The sequence below is a fragment of the Leuciscus leuciscus genome, assembly GCF_965113295.1.
Source record: "Leuciscus leuciscus genome assembly, chromosome: 11".
In the NCBI taxonomy this organism is placed as follows: Eukaryota; Metazoa; Chordata; class Actinopteri; order Cypriniformes; family Leuciscidae; genus Leuciscus; species Leuciscus leuciscus.
This window is the reverse complement of record NC_138735.1, coordinates 9,604,424-9,625,820: the sequence shown is the minus strand read 5'-3', so window position 1 is coordinate 9,625,820 and position 21,397 is coordinate 9,604,424. Positions and strand designations below refer to the sequence as shown.

Sequence of the window (21,397 nt, the reverse complement as noted above, 5' to 3'; positions counted from 1 at the left end):
TCAATCCCTTTTAGTTATCCTTCATGATTTTTTTCAATTTTTTTCTATTGAAAGGCCTCCCACGGCCCACCTACAATACCTCCGTGGCCCAAGTTACCAATAGATACCAAACGAAGTTCATCTGCATCCACCCCAACTCTGCAAAATGTTACTCTACGGAGCAAAATACCTCCAATAGATTGGAAGCAGTGTATCTTTTGCCAACAAGATCAGAAAGAAAAACTACATCTCATACAAGAAATGAAATTTCTCCACAAACGGCAAAAAACAAACAAACTGGGCTCACCCGCACCATGAAAAATAACAAACTGTTCCAGCCAATAACCGACAAGAAGGATTTGGGGTGGGGTTTGGGGAGTTAGTGTGCGGATGAGGAGGAGGGAGGGTCTAGCTAGTCTCCGTTTTGTTTGACAATAGTTCTTATTCGATCTACGTCATCAATGTTCGCGGCGGCCATGTTGTTGACATAGAAACCACGGCAACTGTCAATCTGTCAATTAACAAGCGAGGCAGCGTCGGTATTATCCATGGCATTATCGCTGTATATATTTTTTTTAAACAGCGCGATGGTGTGTTATGTAATACACGGCTGTTCTAACAACAGCAATAAGAACCCCGGAGTTAGTTTTTATGCGATACTGACTGTCAGAAAACGTGAAGGGAAGGAAACAGAGGAGTTGAGCCAGCGCAGGAGAGACTTGTGGCTAGCTAGGATAAATATAGGCTAAACTTTCAGCTAACTCCCCACAGCAAAGTCTGTTCCCATCATTTTACCACATGTTAGGGGGGATTGGGGGGGATGTAAAAAAAAATATTGCATGACAATAAGTGTATAGTGATTGTCAAAACATTTTAGTAACTAAACTGAATTTTTTTAGGTTTAGTGACAACATGTTGCAAAGTTTACATGGTACAATTTCTGGTAAGCTAACGTTACGCTTTTTTAAATTATTTCAATTCAATTCAATTATTGTGATTTGATTTAATATTGACTCATTTGGATAAATATTAGGTAGGCTACACAAGATAGGCGTTAAAGGTATAGCGGAGGATGTTTTACTTCCTGGTGGGTAGTCTAAACTATTGGTCCTCCTAATTGTCAATCATTCTGGTGAATCAATCAAACTTTTCAAAAAGTGGAGAGGGCGGGTCTTATCTAAAATTTGGAAAGATCCTCCGCTATACCTTTAATTTTTCTCAAGAAAAAAACAACTCACCTAATGCTGTAAACATACAGAGAGAGATATAATGCGTTTTTTAAAATTATAATAACAACTTTATTTAATGATATACACAAATCCGGCGAAACACGGAAGTAAAGCAGCGCCGCCATTACTGCGTGCCTTGCTGCTAAGGAAGTAGCGTTGGTCCCGTAGGCGGCTGTAGCAGATGTAGCTGTACAAATGTACAGATTTACGAATAAATGTTATTTTTATCTATTCATCTTTAATTTTGTACAGTAGCCCTGCTGTATGGCTACAACACTTCCCTCGATCGACCATGCAGTCACAAAATGAATTCGAGAACTTTGCAGTTTTCTCTGTGTATTGTACTGACACATTATGGTACGAGTTCACTGCCTGTGAAAACCTCACGACACCTTTTAATGTGATGAGCTCATCTTCGAAGGTATGCAGTATCTGGCCAATCCATCCGGAGCTCATATAATTCTGACCTTCAATCAGTGCCCTGTAGTTTAGGTTCTGAAGCTCGCATGCCAGATGATTAATAAAATAATCTTGAATACCTGTAAGCTGCCAACTCTCACGCCTTCACCGTGAGACACACGCAACTTTTCAGCTTTTCACACGCTGTCATGCCACACATCCATTTTCTCACGCACAGAAAAATCGCGAGGCAGAAAGGACACGGAGACCGACAGACTTTCTGTGTCTTTAGACAGCAGATTAGTTATGATATAAAAAAGCTCAGCTCTCAGATTCTGTCAATTTTATTACTAAATTCAAACAATAAATACCGTTTTGGTGTTTGTAAATGTGACGTGACGGATCCCTAGCAGTACGTGAACCAACTTAATAGTAAATAAACACGAATGAACAATGTTAAAAGTAGCAGTACAACTTACCGAAATGTATATTCATCATACATAATATCGATCAATCAGTGTTTTTTTTTTAAATTAACGCCCATCTTGTGTACCTAATATTTATCCAAATTAGTCAATATTAAATCAAATCACAAGAATTGAACTGAATTGAAATCCTGAAATTTGTTTCAAGCAATAATAAAAAAACGTAGCTTACCAGAAATTGTACCATATATTATAAACATTGCAACATGTTGTCACTAAACCTAATACAATTCAGTTTAGTTACTAAAATGTTTTGACAATCACAATATTTAAGCCCCAGGATCCGCTTTCATTGAAATGTCATTAGAGGGCACCGGCAAGTGTCACACCGCCGTCACTTCGCAGGCACGCAGTAATGGCGGCAGGCAAGATGGCGGCGCCCATAGAGATCGCGGCGGATTTGTGTATAAGTAAAAATATAATAAATATGTAATATAGTACACATACTTAGCTAAATACTCTCTATAGATCTTTTTTTCTAGCCAACTAACGTGCTATAGCCTATATTATGGTCATCAAATGGCTTTCCTGAGGTAAATGTTATGTGACATAATTGTTCTCCAACTGTTTTATTGACCCCTTTGTTTGATTGATTGGTCGATATTATGTATGAGGAATATAGGCTACATTTCGGTAAGCTGTACTGTATCTTTCAACATTGTTCATTCGTGTTTATTTACTAGCTAGAGATGATCGGTTCATGTGCCGGTGAAAGTGACAGAATCTGAGAGCTGAGATTTTTTTATTATCATAAGTAACCTGCCCTGTCTAGTCTGTCGGTCTCCGTGTCCTCTTTGCTTCGCGATTTTTCTGTGCGTGAGAAAATGTATGTGGGGCGTGAGAGCGTGTGAAAAGTGTCAATTGCGTGTGTCTCACGGTGAATGCGTGAGAGTTGGCAGCATAAGTTACGGCTGGCAATAAGGACGGATCTTTCTTTACTTAAGACTATTGGGTCTATTTGATATGGGTCCACACCAATCAAGCTTATCTTCTCTTGATACCGAAGAGATGAAGCCATTAGGCTACTGCTCCCCTCAACTCAAATCTGCGTGCGGCTATGGGCAGGACAGATGTCATGTCAACAATATGGCCGCGGTTAGCTACTTCCGGTGTTTGCGAATAAGGCCTATACTTTAAGCGTCAACAAGAAGTGACGTCACCCAAACATCACTTAGAGCACCTTTAAATGAAATAAATGTAAAGTTTTTCCTCCAATCAGTCAGTGTAAAAGCAAGTGTGTTAAGTTTACTGACTTTGATGTCATCTAGCTAATCGCACTAATAGGCTTCTTTTAGTGATCAAAAATGCTAAAATATATACTGCAATTATTTAAACTACATAGATAGATAGATAGATAGATAGATAGATAGATAGATAGATAGATAGAAACGTTATTGATCCCCTTGGGATGTTTATGAAAACATGTCACATTATGAAAATATACACTGGACATGACTTTACCTGTTAGCTGTCTTATGTTTCCGATCAGCCGTTCTGAGAAGTGTGAGAAAGCTTAGGCTAAGCTCGGGGAGGGGTGGGGTGATATTGGGGAGGGCAAAGGTGGGGGAGTGCATTACAGCACATTTGACCTCAAAACAAAATACAAACTAAGTAAAAGTAGCCTGATAATATTAATAATAATAACTTAATTATTAATTAGTTAATAATAGTTCATAGTTAAAAACAACTATTTTTGCAATATCTAAGCAGTTTCTTCACATTACATCTCAAATCTGAATATGGCATTGAATTGCCCATGTAGGAAAACTTACAAAAGCACATTTATTTCATGTTTGAACCTTGTTTAGTCAAAAAGATATACTGAAAAATAGATTTAAGCCTGGTGGTGGCGGCCATTTTGAATTTCTCAATTTTGAGGCATTTTGGGACATTTTTGAGCTTCATATACAGCAGATTTGGATTCAGCACCCCTTAATACCCCTAGAAATGTTGTACAATATAAATAATCACAAAATGCCTTCGGGGTTCTGATTTTGTGAAAATTGACCCTGTCTATTATGTTAAATATGGAGTTAGACTTCTCAGCCTCCCTGGGAAAGTCTATGCCAGGGTACTGGAGAGGAGAATCCGGCCGATAGTAGAACCTCGGATTCAGGAGGAACAGTGTGGTTTTCGTCCCGGTCGTGGAACACTGGACCAGCTCTATACCCTCTACAGGGTGCTGGAGGGCTCATGGGAGTTTGCCCAACCAATCTACATGTGCTTTGTGGATTTGGAGAAGGCATTCGACTGTGTCCCTCGCGGCGGCCTGTGGAGGGTGCTCCGGGAGTATGGGGTCCGGGGCCCTTTGCTAAGGGCTATCCGGTCCCTGTACGACCGGAGCAGGAGCTTGGTTCGTATTGCCAGCAGTAAGTCAGACTTGTTCCCGGTGCGTGTTGGACTCCGGCAGGGCTGCCCTTTGTCGCCGGTTCTGTTCATAATTTTTATGGACAGAATTTCTAGGCGCAGCCAGGGGCCGGAGGGGGTCGGGTTTGGGGACCACACGATTTCATCTCTGCTCTTTGCGGATGATGTTGTCGTGTTGGCCTCATCAGACCAGGACCTCCAGCATGCACTGGGACGGTTTGCAGCCGAGTGTGAAGCGGCTGGGATGAAAATCAGCACCTCCAAGACCGAGGCCATGGTTCTCAGTCGGAAAAGGGTGGCTTGCTCGCTTCAGGTTGGTGGAGAGCTCCTGCCTCAAGTGGAGGAGTTCAAGTATCTTGGGGTCTTGTTCACGAGTGAGGGAAGGATGGAACGGGAGATTGACAGGCGGATCGGTGCAGCTTCTGCAGTAATGCGGTCCCTGTACCGGTCTGTCGTGGTAAAGAAGGAGCTGAGCCGCAAGGCGAAGCTCTCGATTTACCAGTCAATCTACGTTCCTACTCTCACCTATGGTCATGAGCTGTGGGTCATGACCGAAAGGACAAGATCCCGGATACAAGCGGCCGAAATGAGCTTTCTCCGCAGGGTGGCTGGGCGATCCCTTAGAGATAGGGTGAGAAGCTCGGTCACTCGGGAGGAGCTCAGAGTAGAGCCGCTGCTCCTCCACATCGAGAGGGGTCAGTTGAGGTGGCTCGGGCATCTTTTCCGGATGCCTCCTGGACGCCTTCCCGGGAAGGTGTTCCGGGCATGTCCCACCGGGAGGAGACCCCGGGGAAGACCTAGGACACGCTGGAGAGACTATGTCTCCCGGCTGGCCTGGGAACGCCTCGGTGTCCCCCCGGAAGAGCTGGAGGAAGTGTCTAGGGAGAGGGAAATCTGGGCATCCCTGCTTAGACTGCTGCCCCCGCGACCCGGCCCCGGATAAGCGGTAGAAGATGGATGGATGGATGGATGGAGTTAGACTTGGTTATACAATGGATTACTGACAATAAATTACTTATTAATGCAGGTAAAACAAAATGTATGATACTTGGGTCAAAATATTTTCTTAAGCCATCATTAACATTGCACTTAGATATAGGAGGAAATGTGATTCAGCAAGTAGAAGAAATTCATCTATTGGGTGTAATTGTGGATAGCTCACTGTCTTGGAATAGCCAAATAAATAAAATATTGCAAAGAATGGGTCGTAGTATGGGAATGATTAGATACTGTAAGAAATTTATTCCCAAATGGCTGACTAAACGATTAGCCCAATCTTTAGTATTAGCTCATTTAGACTACGCGTCAGTTGTTTGGTCAAATACCAATGAAAATAATTTATACAAATTGCAAGTCGCACAGAATAAAGTGGCACGTATCGTTTTGGGTTGTCCATATACAACTAATATAATCACAATGCATAATAATTTGGCATGGTTAACTGTAAAATATAGATTAAAATATTTTCTTTTATCATTTATTTATAATATCATTGAAACAAAAATTCCTGAAATAATTTACAGAAAATTGACATTTTTTGCTGATCAACATAATTACTGCACAAGACAAACCACTGGAATGCGATTTGTTTTGCCTCAAGTAAGAACTAATCAGTTTCAGAGAGCAGTTTTTTATCGGGCCATGGTTGCATGGAATGGATTACCAGGATTTTTGTTGTTGGAAAATAATAGAAATTGTTTTAAAAAGAAATTAAAATTGTTTCTGTTCACACAAGAGTCATGATGTTGGAAGAGTATGGTAATATGGAAAGATGTTTTATAATTTGTATTGGAGAGCTATTTATGGATTACATGTTCAAATGTATAGCATTTTTTTTGTTTTTTGTTTGTTTATTTATTTAATTGCATTGGGCTATTGTAGATGATGTCCAGTTTGTGGATAGGTGTGAGTGGGTGTGTGTGTGTGTGTGTGTGTGTGTGTGTGTGTGTGTGTGTGTGTGTGTGTGTGTGTGTGTGTGTGTGTGTGTGTGTGTGTGTGTGTGTGTGTGTGTGTGTGTGTGTGTGTGTGAATAATGTACAAAATGATGAATTATGTAAATTTGTGATGTAATGAAGAGGAGACCCCAGGAAGAATAGCAACTGATATTTCAGGCGCTAATGGGGATCTTAATAAATGAAATGAAAAAAAAAAATGGAAAAAGAGCTCGATTGCACATTATTTTTCAAACCTATTAGAAGAAAATAAACAAAACCCTAGGTGTTTATTTGAAATAGTGGCTAAACTAACAAAAAAGTTCTGCCAACGTTGTTAGCTGGAAACTAGCTCGCATCTGGTCACTAAATAGATGCATTACCGGCGTTTGTACATTGTTGTCCTGATATCTGAACTATTTATTTATTTTTCAGATTGAAATGTTCTGTCCGTTTTGTGCTGCAAACCACTTCGGTATCAGAGCACATCGACAAGTCTGTCATAATAAAAGAGAACCACCAGAGAATGTCTAATAAAGCCGTAGACGGGCTCTGGAAACACTTACCTGTAGCCGTCACTGATTATGGCCCCCCTGGAAACATTTCCGTTGTGTCTTTGCAGTTTGTTTCCCTATTTGCTCGTGCTGTGAATATTTGCAGCGTACGTGATGTGAAATCGACGAAGTTGTTTTCTGAATATGTAGTTGTTGTGGCATTTGTATGTGTTTTCTGAATATGTAGTTGTTGTGGCGTTTGTATGTGTTTTCTGAATATGTAGTTGTTGTGGCGTTTGCATGTGTTTTCTGAATTTGGAGGTGTTTTCTGCATATGTAGTTGTTGTGGCGTTTGTTTGTGTTGTGACCCTTATCGGCCACCGTAATATAGGCATAAGTTGACATAACATTTAGCTTTTAGCAATCAAAGAAAAATAACATGTATGTAATAAAATTTTTATGTTTTCATTATTTGGCTGGACATGAAACGAGTGTAACATGGGGGAAAAAAGATTTCGTTTTTATCAATTTCAAGTGATTGGCAATATATTCCAGATAATTGCCATACATAGTCTTCATTAAAGTGAAGACTATGTATGGCAATTATCTGGAATATATTTTAAAATATGACATGTACCTTAAAATGCAGAGAATAATAACTACAAACTGTACACTTATTACACTTATGTTATGTCTATCTGACAGTCTGTCTATCCGCAGAATATTAGGTTTGCAAGTTAATGTTTTCTGATAGGAGTACATGCTTACGTATAATAATAGATTTACACAAATATTTGGCAATATGTAGAGTACAAAAAGTAAGGTTTACCTAAAGTACAACGTTTCTTCTTCTTCTTCTTCTTCTTCTTCTAATGGAGTTTTATGGCGGTTGGCAAACCAACTTACGGTGTATTACCGCCACCAACTGGACTGGAGTGTGAAGCACTATTAATCGCTTAGAAATTAACAATTTAAACAATAGTGTGTAAGAGATAAAAAAAAAAAAAACACACCCATTACTTTAAATTCTCCAATATACTCCTATTGCTTTAAAATATTTCATTATAACACTATATATTTTATCTTGTTCTGCATACATTTTCAATAGGCTTTCCATATTAAATAATACAACCCCCAATTTTCTTACTTCCTTCATAAGTTCTAACCTTTCTTTTACATATTTTATACACTTTATTAACACATGTTCAATTGTTTCTGCCTGATCACAATAATTGCATTTACCCGTTTTATGTTTTCCTATTTTGAACAACGAATGATTTAGTCTAGTATGCCCTATTCGAATGCTTCTTTTCTATTCCTAAAAACACTTCTTCCATTTCCTACTTGTTTCTGTATACTATACATATGTCTACCCTTGTTATCACTATTCCATTCTTCTTGCCATTTGTTGTTTATGAATTATTTAAGTACAACGTTTATCTAACTAACAGCTTATTGTAATCTCACTTTCACAACATAGACTGTAAAAAATAATTTCACGTGCGCGCATAGCGTGGGCCACGTAAACAAACCGCGTCAGTACGGCAACAGCAAAAGGACATTTTCCGTTTACGTTCTGAGCCTTACATGGCCTTCGTCACACGCTCTCAATAGTACCGTCATTTTCAAATCTTAATACTAAAACAAATCGTTTGCATACAAATTGTGCATGTTTTTTTGTAAGGTTTGTTAAACTTGGACGTTTAAACAACTGAAACTATAAGAATATTTTGTGACTAATGCGGGAGAAAATAAAACAAGGGGAAACTGTTTAATGTTGCCTGGCAGTGGTTGTCACAGAGACGTTTGTTAAACAAGACCAGCCATTTTAAGCTCATAAAACAGTGTGCAGCGGGACCTTTTCTGTTTTCTCTTATTTGTGTCTCTATTATCAGACATCATGAGCAACATCGTCTATCCTCCAGAGAGCATCTATAACCTTATTCCCAGAGAGGAAGAAAAGGCCATTAAAGCGCCCAGGTAGAGTTTCAGCTTTAAGATCAAATTAATATCGCAATAAGCTGATATTATAAAGTGTTCTATCTTTTTTCTAATTCTCTTTTGATATTACAAAATAGTTTATTTATTTACATTGTAACACCATTTTCTCACATTGTTACAATTAAGTACAATTCCCACCAGGTCTAATGGGAAGCTTATTACAATTATGGTAAAGTATTTGTACTTATTCTTGCTTCGATTATTTTAATGAATGGGTCATTCCTGGTATGCGGTGACATTTTGGCTTCATAAGTGTTGGGAAAAAAAGTACATGATTTTCATGTTTTTAGCATTCTACCAAAATAGTGACATGTTTAACTATAAGGAATACATATTGGTCAAGCTCAGGGACTCAAAAAATAATAATGTTGGGTAGATTGTTCAGACACTTTCCATGAAAATATTCCACCCTGTTAGGGACATATGTAGTTATCACAACATGTTAATAATGTAAATGTTAAACAGTAATGAACTTTTCTTGGGTATATAATTATGCTGTTCGTGCTCCTCACCTAACAAAATAAGACAAAAAAGTATACCAAACATTTAACGTTGCTGTCAAATTATTATTTAAAATGACTTGTCTAACAGGGTGGAAAGGAGCATAACAGGGTGGAATGGAATATAACAGGGTGGAACACCAGTGTTAAAAGGTTCAGTGGATGAGTTTTTGTCATTGTCCTGCATGGTTTGCCATCAGTAATGTGTGGAACTGCACCTATATAATACTGTTTCAAAACAATAAAATAAAAAAAAATAAAAAAATTATTTGGGGGAGGGACATAAAAAATAGCTATGTGGTTCCTTATCACAATCAATCATGGTGGCAAAACAATTCTCTCTTCAGATGGCTAGAAAAATATTTACAAATTAGAGAAGACAGACATAATAAATTACATTTTTATTTATTTATATTTGATTAAAAATAAAGATACTATAATTCATTTGAATTAACTAGATTAACAAACATATACAAAATTCTATTAGAATGTCCACCCTGTTAGTTTCACATTCCACCCTGTTAGGTCTATAACCCTAACAGGGTGGGAAATTCTGAGCTAAGTTAGTCATAGCTCTTTGAGTGATCAACATTTAGCTAGCTAACCTACAGATGAACAGAACTTTTATAACTATGTCAGATTTGTTTTAAAAAAAATTTCATAGGACAAACATTCTCAATAACATAGCCTAACAGGGTGGAACTTTAAGGGTGGGACAAGCAGGATAACATTTCAAAAACAAAAAAAAAAGTTAGGAGTGAGAGTTGAAGCTTATCTCAGTTTGTACAGTTGAATTCCAGCGGGAAAAAGAAATGTCACTTCTTGAAAATGGTCTCAATGAAATTGCAGTCAGATTTGGAAGGCAGAAAAGTACATACTAACAGGGTGGAAGATGACTTCAGGGACGCAGTAATTGAAGAAAATTTTAAGAAAAATACCTATATTTTCACATGATTTATATGTATGATTAGAGGCAGTTTAGCCTAGTCAATAACATCATTTAAAAATATTTTGAGGTTTTTGTCATTTCATGGTTTATATTTCTTGCAGAAGTTGATTACTGTGCACTGAGAACATGATAAAATTGAATGCATACATCAATTAAAATAGTGTAAAATACAAAATAGTATTTTTAATGTCTATTATCTCTGTTTAAATGGTAAAGAATATTTAAATCTACAATTTAAGCCATTTATTATAAATATGTGACTAATTTTAGAGAGAATATGAGTAAATAAATCATTGGGACAGGAAAGTCACCGCATAGCAGGAATGACCCGAATATGTAATGTAAGATTCACATTACATAACGTTACATCATTAAAACAATTGAAGCAAGAACAAGTATTTCTCAGAATTATGTTACAAACAAAGAAACCTGTAAGAACCACGGTTGTCGATACACTGTAAAAAAACAAAAAAACAAAAAAAAACAGCTGCCTTGCATTTTTAAGTACAATCAACTTGGATGTTTTAAGTCATTTTTAAACATAAGTTACATTAAACAGATTTTTTTAGTTTTTTGTTTTTTTTTAGGTTGAATCTTGTATAAATTATTCAAAAAAGGTGAAGATTGCTTAATTTACTTTGATGAGTTAAAAACAATGTAAAAACGTAATCGGTTACTAACGTAACCTCGGTTCTCTCTAGAAGAGGGAACGAGTATTGCGTAAGTTAGCTTACGCTACGGGTAAAGTCATCTTTTCTCGAGATATGAAGCCAAAAAATTATCCTTAATTTGTATTCATTGTCAACGCAGTGCAGCAGCTAGCAGACCTAGAGCAGGCTATCTAGCGCGCTCATTGGCTGCTCCGCGGCAACTGCAGCAGCCTACCAGTGAGCCTGGCGTGACGTCACGCCCAATGAGGGCGCACGCGCCCTCACGCGTCACAGCCCGCCAGAATGGGAGTGGCTTAGTGTATAAAAGGAAGGCTCGGAGGCTGATACCCTGGTTTTCGTCGACTGAAGCGAAATGAGCTCGTGGTGCGAGCACGGCGGGTTACGCAATACTCGTTCCCTCTTCTAGAGAGAACCGAGGTTACGTTAGTAACCGATTACGTTCTCTTACGAGAGGTTCTCTCGTATTGCGTAAGTTAGCTTACGCTACGGGAACCCCTTGTCAACGCCGTGCGCGCCCAGCATCCACTACATGAGTCCCAGGGGAAACCCGGGGAACACTGATAAGTGGGAAACAGGTGGCCGACAGTTTATTAGTGGGCCAGCACATGTTCATAAGCACACATTGGGGGGTGTAGAGCGGCTCGGCCGGTCTATACTGACATAACCCTTTCTAGTGCAGCTCAACCAGGAGAGCTAAATCGAGTAAGTAGCCCGCGCACAAAAGTGTGGGCAGGGCATACACACGACTCAGACTGATAGAAGTTTAGCCTGCAGGGCGGGGACTTCCAGGTTATAAAACCTAACAAATGTAGAGGGAGAGGCCCAGCCTGCCGCTGTACAAATGTCATAAATGGAAATCCCGCTGGACCAAGCCCACGATGAGGCCATGCCTCTGGTGGAATGAGCCCGAATGCCCAAGGGGCACTGCAGGTTTCTGGACGCATAAGCTGCCGCAATAGCGTCCACTATCCATCTGGACAGACTGTGTTTCGAGGCGGCGAGACCCTTGGTGCGCCCTCCAAACGAAACGAAAAGCTGCTCCGAGCGCCTGAAAGCAGCGGAGCGCGTGACGTAATGCCTCAGAGCCCTGACAGGGCAGAGGAGGTTACTATCAACCTCGCTGCCGGATGCCGGTAGGGCTGAGAGGGAAATGACCTGCGCTCTGAAAGGAGTGCCCATCACCTTGGGGACGTAACCATGTCTCGGTTTGAGAATGACTATTGAGTCATTAGGTCCGAACTCAAGACACGCCGCGTTAACTGATAACGCGTGTAAGTCACCCACGCGCTTAACTGAAGACAGAGATATCAGAAAAACGGTTTTGAACGTGAGGTATTTCAGATCCACAGTGTCCAAAGGTTCGAAGGGATAAGCTTTCAGGGCCTCTAGGACCAAAGACAAATCCCAGATCGGAACCGAGGGGGGCCGCGGGGGATTCATCCTCCTGGCTCCCTTAAGGAAGCGGATGATGAATTCATTCCTTCCTAATGCGCGGCCGCGCGCCGAGTCGGCGAACGCTGCAATAGCCGCAACATAGACTTTGAGCGTGGAGGGGGACCTGCCCGCGTCCAGCAGCTCATGAAGGAAGCACAAAACCCACGAAATCCCACACGCTTGTGGGTTTAAATTTTTCCCCGTGCACCACTTGTTAAACACAGACCATTTTGACGCGTAGAGCCGTCTCGTAGAGGGGGCTCTAGACTGCGTGATCGTGTTCACGACCCCTTTTGGCAAATCAACGAGTATCCGTTGATTCTCCACGCATGCAGAGACCAGCGCTCTGGATGGGGATGCCAGATCGAACCGCGGGCTTGAGAGAGAAGGTCTCTCCTCACCGGGATCGGCCATGGGGCTGAGTCTGCCAGCCGCATTAATTCCGGGAACCATGTCTGGTTCTCCCAGTGCGGGGCTATGAGGAGCACTGAATGGCGCGTTTCTCTGATCCTCCCGATCACCTGGGGTAAAAGCGAGATCGGGGGAAAAACGTACAGCGGGAGGCTGGGCCAGGCTAGGGCCAGCGCGTCCTCGCTCTTCGAGAAGAATATCGGGCAGTGGGCGTTGTCGTCTGACGCAAAGAGGTCGACTTTCGCTCTGCCGAACAGGCGCCATAGAAGCTGGACTGTCTGGTGGTGCAGAGACCATTCCCCGGGGGGAACGTTGTCTCTGGACAGTCTGTCTGGGCCGACGTTCAGGTGACCGGGCACATGCGCGGCTCTCGTTCCGCCAGTGCGCAGAGGATTTTGGATCTGATCCCGCCCTGACGGTTCACGTAGGACACCACTGACATGTTGTCTGTGCGAACTAGTACATGGTGTCCTTGCAGGTATGGGAGAAAATGTTTCAGTGCATTCTCGACCGCTAGCATCTCCAGACAGTTTATGTGAAGGCATTTCTCCCGGTCTGACCAGAGGCCATAGACAGGTCTGCCCTCGAGAAGCGCTCCCCAACCTAGGTTGGAAGCGTCTGTCGAGATCGTTTTCCGGTGCGAGATAACTCCCATTGTAACTCCCCGTTGGTACCATTCGGCCGCCAGCCAGGGCTGCAGGGCTGAGACGCAGCCCTGATTCACACTGACTCGCGAGCCGCCGGCAATCCACGCTCTGCGGGGCGCTCTCGCTTTCAGCCAGCGCTGAAGCGGGCGCATGCGCAGTAGGCCCAGCTGAAGCACCGCTGCAGCTGAAGCCATGTGGCCCAACATCCTCTGAAATGTTTTCAGGGGGAAACACCTGCCTTTCTGAAAAGACGCGGCGAGATGTCGAATACGGCGCGCGCGCTGTGTCGACAGTCTGGCCGTCATAGCCACCGAGTCCAGCTCTATTCCCAAAAAAGAGATCGACTGACTGGGTATTAATGAGCTCTTGGTCCAGTTGACCGAGAGACCCAAGCTTTTCAGATGGCTGAGTAGCGCTAGTCTGTGGGATATGAGTTCTTCCTCTGACTGCGCTAGAATCAACCAGTCGTCCAAATAGTTCAGAATTCGCATGCCCTGTGTTCTCAGGGGAGCGAGGGCCGAGTCCATGCACTTCGTGAACGTACGGGGTGCTAAAGACAGGCCGAACGGGAGGACGGTGTATTGATATACCTGACCGTCGAAGGCGAATCTCAAGAATGGCCTCTGACGGGGTATAATCTGAATCTGAAAGTATGCGTCTTTCAGATCGAGAGAAATAAACCAGTCCCTCGGGCGGATTTGCGCGAGGATTTGTCTGGTTGTGAGCATTTTGAACGGTCGTCTCATGAGAGCTTTGTTCAAATATCTCAGATCTAATATGGGTCTGAGAGCTCCGTCCTTCTTGGGAACGAGGAAATAGCGGCTGTAAAAGCCCGTCTCGGTCAGAGAAGGATGCACTCGTTCTATCGCCCCCTTGCACAATAGTTTCGCTATTTCTGTATGAAGCAGATGGGCTGCTTCTGTATTCACTCTCGTCTCGGTCCGTGCTCGAAAGCGCGGGGACGGCAAGCGAACTACAGCGAATAGCCCCATTTCACAATGTTCAGCACCCATTCTGACACGCCCGGGATAGCTTCCCACGCTTCCGCATGCATAGCTAGGGGTCGAATGGCCTCTGGGTCCCGGCCGCTGCACTGCGCGGGATAGGGGACTCGTAACAGAGGAATTTGCGCGGTGCGCGCGCTGTCGATTCTGGGGAACGGGAGCTCGCTGATAGCGATAACTGGCTGGACAGCACTCAATGACTCGGTCACTTGGGACGGAGAACATTTTGCAGTGAGAAACCCGTGGCGCGAGAGCGGCGTGGGCGTTAATGTGTTTATCAGTAAGCGTGAGCGCTCGTAGGCGGGCACAGGGCTTACATTCGTAACACGGCCAGTGGCGGGGAGCTTTATATGATCTAACCCCCGAGACAGTTGCGAGACAGAGCGGGCAAAGTGTAGGTGTGGGCACTGGATCGTGGGCACATTTCCTACATTTGACACTCGAGCGGCGCGTGCCCGCTTTATGAGAGTGTGCTCTGTGGAGTACACAGGGGAGATCGTGCTTGTGTGTAGGGGTGAACACTGGGATGTGGGCACATTTACTACACTCGTAACACCGTCGGCGTGAGCCGGATAACCAGACTTTATGCTCTTTTTGAGATTTCTCTGGGTCGCCGTGAGAACGGCGTTTGTGTGCAGGCGAGCGAGTTGTGTAACTGACTCGTTGGCTGCGGTGAACACTACTGCAGTAGCCTTTTCTAAGGGGACTGGCAGAGGTAAAGTTGTGAGTTTTGACGGCGGTCCGGCCGCGGCGGGACCCAACCGTCTTTTCCTCCCTGCGCATGCTAGGAGGACTTCGCAGGCTCGGGCTTCAGCGAGATCTTAGGCCGGGGTCCCCGAGGGGGAGGCGGTCTGTGCTGGCTGGATGAGCGCGACCTAGGGCGGCCGCCCTGTCGTTGCTGCGAAGGCGGAGGTCGAGACGAGCGCTGTGTGGAACTGCGTGCAGGAGGCTGTGCTTGAGAGCGGCCTGCAGCGGAACTCGAGCGGCGAGGCAGGAAGAGGTTCATGGCCTGCAACGCTTTCTGTACCTCCGAAAAACGATCCACGATGCCGCTTACAGCAGGGCCGAAGAGGCCGGTGGGGGAGAGCGGGGCGTTGAGGAAGACGGACCGCTCAGATTCACCCATGTCGGCGAGCGTTAGCCACAGATGGCGCTCGGTGACTGTAAGCGAGGCCATGGATCTCCCGATGGCTTGGGCCGCGGTCTTGGTAGCGCGAAGGGAGAGGTCCGTCGCGCTGCGCAAGTCCGTGAAGGCGGTGTGACTCGGGCCTTTCTCGTCCATTTCGCGGAGGAGATCGGCCTGGAGGATCTGGAGAACCGCCATTGTGTGCAGGGCGGAAGCAGCCTGTCCAGCGGCAGAGAAGGCGCGGCTGACGAGTGCTGACGTAGTCCTGCAGGCTTTTGACGGGAGGGCAGACTTTGAGCGCCATCTCGCGGATGGGGGGCAAAGGTGCGCTGCGACCGCCTGTTCCACCGGGGGAATCTGGGTATACCCCTTCTCCGCGGCTCCGTCCACGTGAGAGAGAGTCGAGGAGACTGAGGAGCGGAGTCTCGCGGAGAAAGGAGCGTTCCAGGATTTGGAAAGCTCAGCGTGGAGCTCGGGCAGGAAGGGTGCTGACCTAGAGGCAGGCGCTTGGTGGCGGCTAGGCAGAAAACACCCGTCGAGCCTGTTAGGCGCGGGCGCCTTCGGTGGTGACCATTCGAGGCCTAAGTGCTCGACAGCCTTAGTGAGGAGGCGGAGAAGCTCGTCGTCCACACTGGTGCAAGCCCGGCCAGATTCCTGGGTCGAAGAGGAGGTGGAGCGGTGAGATCCGGACCACTCTTCGCTGTCCGAAGCCAGGATAGAGCAGCTGTCGATGATGGCGTCCTCATCCGCTTCATCCCCTGAGGCGACGGCAGTGCGGGCAGGAGCCGGCAGCTGCGCTTCGGGAAGCGGGGGCGGAGAGGGAGAGAGCGAGGCTCGCGGGAGAGGCTCCGGCGAAAACCTGGCTGGCGCATCAGACTCCGGTGGTCTCTGTGAGCGGCGTTTCTTCTTACGCGGCCCAGGGACAGGCGGAGTGGCAGCATCAGCGTCGAACAAGGCGAGTCGAGCCCGCAGGGTCGACATCGGCAGTTCATCGCAAAGCTCGCAGCCGCCCGAAGAGAAGGCGGCGGCTGCATGGTCACGTCCCAGGCAGAGAGCGCAGATGAGGTGGCGGTCCCTGTCGCTGAGAGGGGCTCGGCACGAGCCGCAAGAAATACGAGGCATTTTGAAACAAACGCCTCGGCTCTTTTAGCAGAAGTGTGTCGCGGCGGCGAACACACAGCAGAAGCGCTTAGTAAAAAAGGATACTTGTCGCCGGATAGCGAAGCAGGCACGGAAGGCTGAAGGCGGCGAAGACGGCCGGCTTCCTCAGACGCTTTCCTCGGCTTGCAGGCGCTGGTTTCGACGGCGGCGGCTTCTCTCAGAGTGCAGCGATGCGGAGAGCTTCGCTGAAGAGACGAAAATCAGGGTATCAGCCTCCGAGCCTTCCTTTTATACGCTAAGCCACTCCCATTCTGGCGGGCTGTGACGCGTGAGGGCGCGACGTCACGCCAGGCTCACTGGTAGGCTGCTGCAGTTGCCGCGGAGCAGCCAATGAGCACGCTAGATAGCCTGCTCTAGGTCTGCTAGCTGCTAGCTGACAATGAATAAAAATTAAGGATAATTTTTTGGCTTCATATCTCGAGAAAAGATGACTTTACCCGTAGCGTAAGCTAACTTACGCAATACGAGAGAACCTCTCGTAAGAGAACATATGTTGTCATAACTTATTGATCATATGATTTTTTTTAAATTGATGTCAAAATGTGAAATATTTTTTGAAAATGTATTATTTTGTATTATGTAATAATGTATTATTATAAAAATGTATAAAATTTGATTATTATATTATATTTCCTATTGATTTTGGAATGAAAGACCACCTCTCTCTTTTGGTGAGATTCATCCATTAATATATTTTCATCCATTAATATCATTAATATAATTTCCAGGTACATGTCAAAGTTCAGAGAGCAAGTGAAGCTGGAGAAAAGGGTGAACAAATCCCCCAATAAGACAATGGGGCCAGCAAAAGTGGACGTACCGTTGGCAACAAACTTTCTACAGAAACACTCCAAGGAACTTAAACTCCCCGAGAGTATGTGTCCTGCATTTGCTGTTTAAGACATTTTGAGCATTCATTATATAATACTGACCTTTTTAAATACAGATAAATATATTTTAATGACAAGATTAAAATGCCAGTTTCATGTGTGGACCACTAAAGCTTTGCTTGGATCATTTTATTGTACTATTTCAGAGAAACCATTTAAATATGAAGGTGATGAGCTACATGGTAAACCACCAATACCTGCAAGAACTGAGAAGCCGCTCATGGGTCTCTACACCAACAAGAACTTTATTAAGAGCAACGCCGTTGAGAACATCATGGCACTCCCAAAGATAGTGCAGCCAGTGTATGCTGACACCAAGAAGGGGGACAAACAGCCGCTGGAGAACTCTGGTCTCATCCCGAAATTCATAAAGAAGAAGGTGAGGAGAGTGATGTGAAAGTGATTTTCAAATTCCAGTTGCTCTTGTATTTCATCATGCATACAAAACATACTGTGCTGGGCAGCAACTGATTACATTCAATCTGGATTACATAATCAGATTCCAAAAATTACTTGCATTTTATTACATTTTAAAATACTCATAATCAGACTACAGTAACTTTTTATTGATTACATATTATTCACACAATGGTAGTAAATCATTCATTATTTATTGATGCGCACTAATTCTTATTTTTCATGTTTTACATTTTCCTTTCTAAAAAAAACATATCGCTTACATACATTCAGAAAGTCTTCTAGTTTTGTGAAATTGCACACACAGACCAGCCACTATGGATATAAATACATGGAAAATTGAGAGGCCACAAAGTACTGTATTTCATCACTGGATTTACAGAAATCATTTCACTTTTTAGAAGTGTTTTCTCAACATTGCAACTTTGCGTATCTAATCAACTCCTGATGAACAAATGATTAATTATTATCAAAATTGTACTTAGTAAGTTATTTAGATGTGTATTGCTATGTCTTTGGAAGCCTGTTGTCTTTCAAACACATTTTTATTATAATCTTTATTATTTTAAAATGATTTATTTGAATGATTTAATGATTAGCTCTTCATCAAACTCACAGACCCCCTGCAGTTCCATCACAAACCCGTAATATAATGTTTAATGCACTTCATGTTGTTGATAACAAAGAATGCTAGATATTTTCTTTCTCTTTGTATTTTTATATCAATATTGTACAAGATTATCTTATCTTATCAAATCAATTTGGTAAATGAGTTAGGTCAAAAGTAGTCAAAAAGTAATCATAAAGTCAGATTATATTACCTAAAATGTGTACTTAACTTTTATCTCTCTTTTTTTTTTTTTTTTTTTTTTTTTTTTTGTGTGGTCATAATTCAAAATCAATAATCGACTACAATTTGTAAGTAATCTACCCAGCACTGCATACTGCAAAAACAGTAAGAAAAGCCTCAGGCCTGTCTTTTTCTGCATGTTCTCAGGACTATGGCCAAACTCCAGAGTACCTTCTTCAGCGCAGAGAGGAAGTCAGGAAAGCACAAGAGGAATATGACAACTATGTCAATGAGCGTATGAGAGAAGGAGCCATGAAACAGATCTCTGCTGAAGAACGACACCATATCATACAGGTAAACATACAAATGTACTCTGAATGAAACGATCTCTAATTGTTTAGCCTGTGTTCTGATGGAAGGCACATCCGTCATCTTCCTCGAGAACTTTGTGCTTCTGAACTAGCAGCGTTAATCTCCTGATGATCAATGCTTGTGTTTGTACTGTAGTTGTCCCTCAGTTTGTAAGTTGTGTTGGATAAAAGCATCTGCTTTATGAGTACATGTAAACAAAATTAGCATTACCTTTTTTAAATATTAAGATTTTAAGCACAAATGTAAAGGATTTTATAATGGAAAACATATCTTTTTTAGGACCGGTCACCATGTCTTTTTAAGATTTTTCCTCATGTTTAATCATCTGCAGGTCCTGAAGTGTAATGAATACTTTAAAGTACAAATATTCCATGTTAGTCTCTCGCTTTATATGAAATCATAGAGACTGCATGTACACTACCGTTCAAAGGTTTGGGGTCGGTAAGATATTTTAAATGTTTTTGAAAGAAGTCTCTTATCCTCACCAAGGAAAAGTAATGCGTTACATTTTTGCGTTACTTTTTCTCACCTGGGCTGGGCTTGCTTGTTTGTTTTTTATAACAACACAAAAAAAGTTATATTTTTAGCAAATGTTAAGGCCCTTTCACACCAAAAGTGAAATGAATAAGCCTCAGGCTGAAGGAAATGCATATTCACTCCTGTACAGTAGAGGGCAGGGACCTTCCACTAGTAAACTTCCGGCTTCTGAACTGGTTGCAGTTCCACTCTTGTTCCATATGAGGGCGCTCACAGGACGAGTGCAGAATGAATGGAGGTCTATGGAGCTATACCCCTCAAAATCCACTTTTCTCAGGATATAATTTTTTGTCTAGTAATTTGAATGTTGTATTCGAAAGGGGATGCAAAGAAATGACACATTGCTGGGTGTTAGATTTTTTTTTCTTATTTGCTCTAAAAAGTATTTTAAAATGTCAATGACGTCATACACATCGTACGACCAGAGATACTGCTTTACGGCAATCCTTCAGTCACTTTGGTGCTTTCACGCTCTGCACTTTCTTTTCTCCCGAGGCATCGACAACACAGCTGACACAGGTAAATACACGTGCTAGAAGAGTTTTTGTTTTGTTGTTTTAAAAGACCACTCCGAAAATACACACACACACGACGCCATCAAGCGGTATCTCTGGTCGTAATCAGTCCTTCAGAGTGAGAAGGAAGTTCAACACTCTTAATTATTCTAAATCTAATCTAAAGTTATTTTTACTTATTATATGGTTGGATTATATATTTGAAGGCATACAACAAATACATTGGTTAATAAAGTGAGATTAAATACATAAAGTATATTTGTGTAATTTAATATAGTTAATTATAAAAGTTTAGCTTAAAATTCTGAAATCGCATTTGACTGTTTTTATTCATTTTGATGGATGTTTTTGTGCAAGAGAGATGAGTAAATGCATGTTCATATTTAGTCTAGAACTAAAATAACCATCATGTTTACACAGCACACACAACACATCCTCACTTTATTTCTCTCAACAAGGGGACAGGAGAGCTGTCAGTCAATAAATGTGAAAAAGTAACTTAGATATTTTGATGTAAATTTTAAAAAGTAATGCGTTACTTTACTACTTGAAAAAGTAATCTGATTACCTAACCCCCAACACTGATGCACTGATGGTTTTAAAATTTCAAGATATGTCTAATGACTTGATGACTTTTGACAGGCTCTGAAGAAGAACTGGGACGACCTTCATCATCAGTACCAGAGCCTCTCTGTTGTTACGGACACAGCTCCCAAAAAATACAGGAAGGAGTGTCTGGAGCTGAAGATGAAGCAGTTGGAGAGAGATATTGACATGGTGGAACGACACAAAACTATCTACATTGCTAATAACTGAGCGTGACGTTAGATAGTTCAGCAAATATGCAAGAACAACATTTGAAACAGGCAAAACTGCCAGTGTCTTTGCTCATCCTCTTCTGGTCCTTCAAGATTAGTTTGAAAGGCTTCTGTAAAGTTTTACAGCAATAGATGAGTGCAATAAAGATCATTTTAGATAACCTGAATGGTCTCTGAGCAATTTCATCCCAAAATGATCCCTGTTTACTTTCTTTACATTCTGTATATCAGGGCTGTGCACATACATTGTGGAGGGCTGGTGCTCAAGTG

At 42.8% G+C, this 21,397-nt stretch overlaps 2 protein-coding genes and 1 long non-coding RNA gene across 3 annotated transcripts in view; 1 reads left to right on the top strand and 2 right to left on the bottom strand.

The window, feature by feature from the left end:
• The window catches only part of LOC309509962 (uncharacterized protein), a 51,945-nt gene extending 38,988 nt beyond the window's left edge, over positions 1 to 12,957 (bottom strand). The window contains exon 1 of the mRNA XM_082184987.1: positions 10,989 to 12,957. Coding sequence (XP_082041113.1) covers positions 11,753 to 12,892 — 1,140 coding nt within the window. The 5' untranslated portion in view covers positions 12,893 to 12,957 and the 3' untranslated portion in view covers positions 10,989 to 11,752. The remainder of the gene's footprint in view (positions 1 to 10,988) is intronic.
• LOC309509977 overlaps positions 1 to 21,397 on the bottom strand; it is a 961,882-nt gene that overhangs the window by 447,272 nt on the left and 493,213 nt on the right. The window lies entirely within an intron of this gene.
• enkur (enkurin, TRPC channel interacting protein) lies at positions 8,492 to 21,294 on the top strand. The gene is made up of 5 exons (XM_082184994.1): positions 8,492 to 8,864; positions 17,517 to 17,662; positions 17,825 to 18,057; positions 19,093 to 19,239; positions 20,952 to 21,294. The coding sequence occupies exons 1-5, from the start codon at positions 8,785 to 8,787 to the stop codon at positions 21,123 to 21,125; spliced, it is 780 nt and encodes a 259-aa protein (XP_082041120.1). The 5' UTR covers positions 8,492 to 8,784; the 3' UTR covers positions 21,126 to 21,294.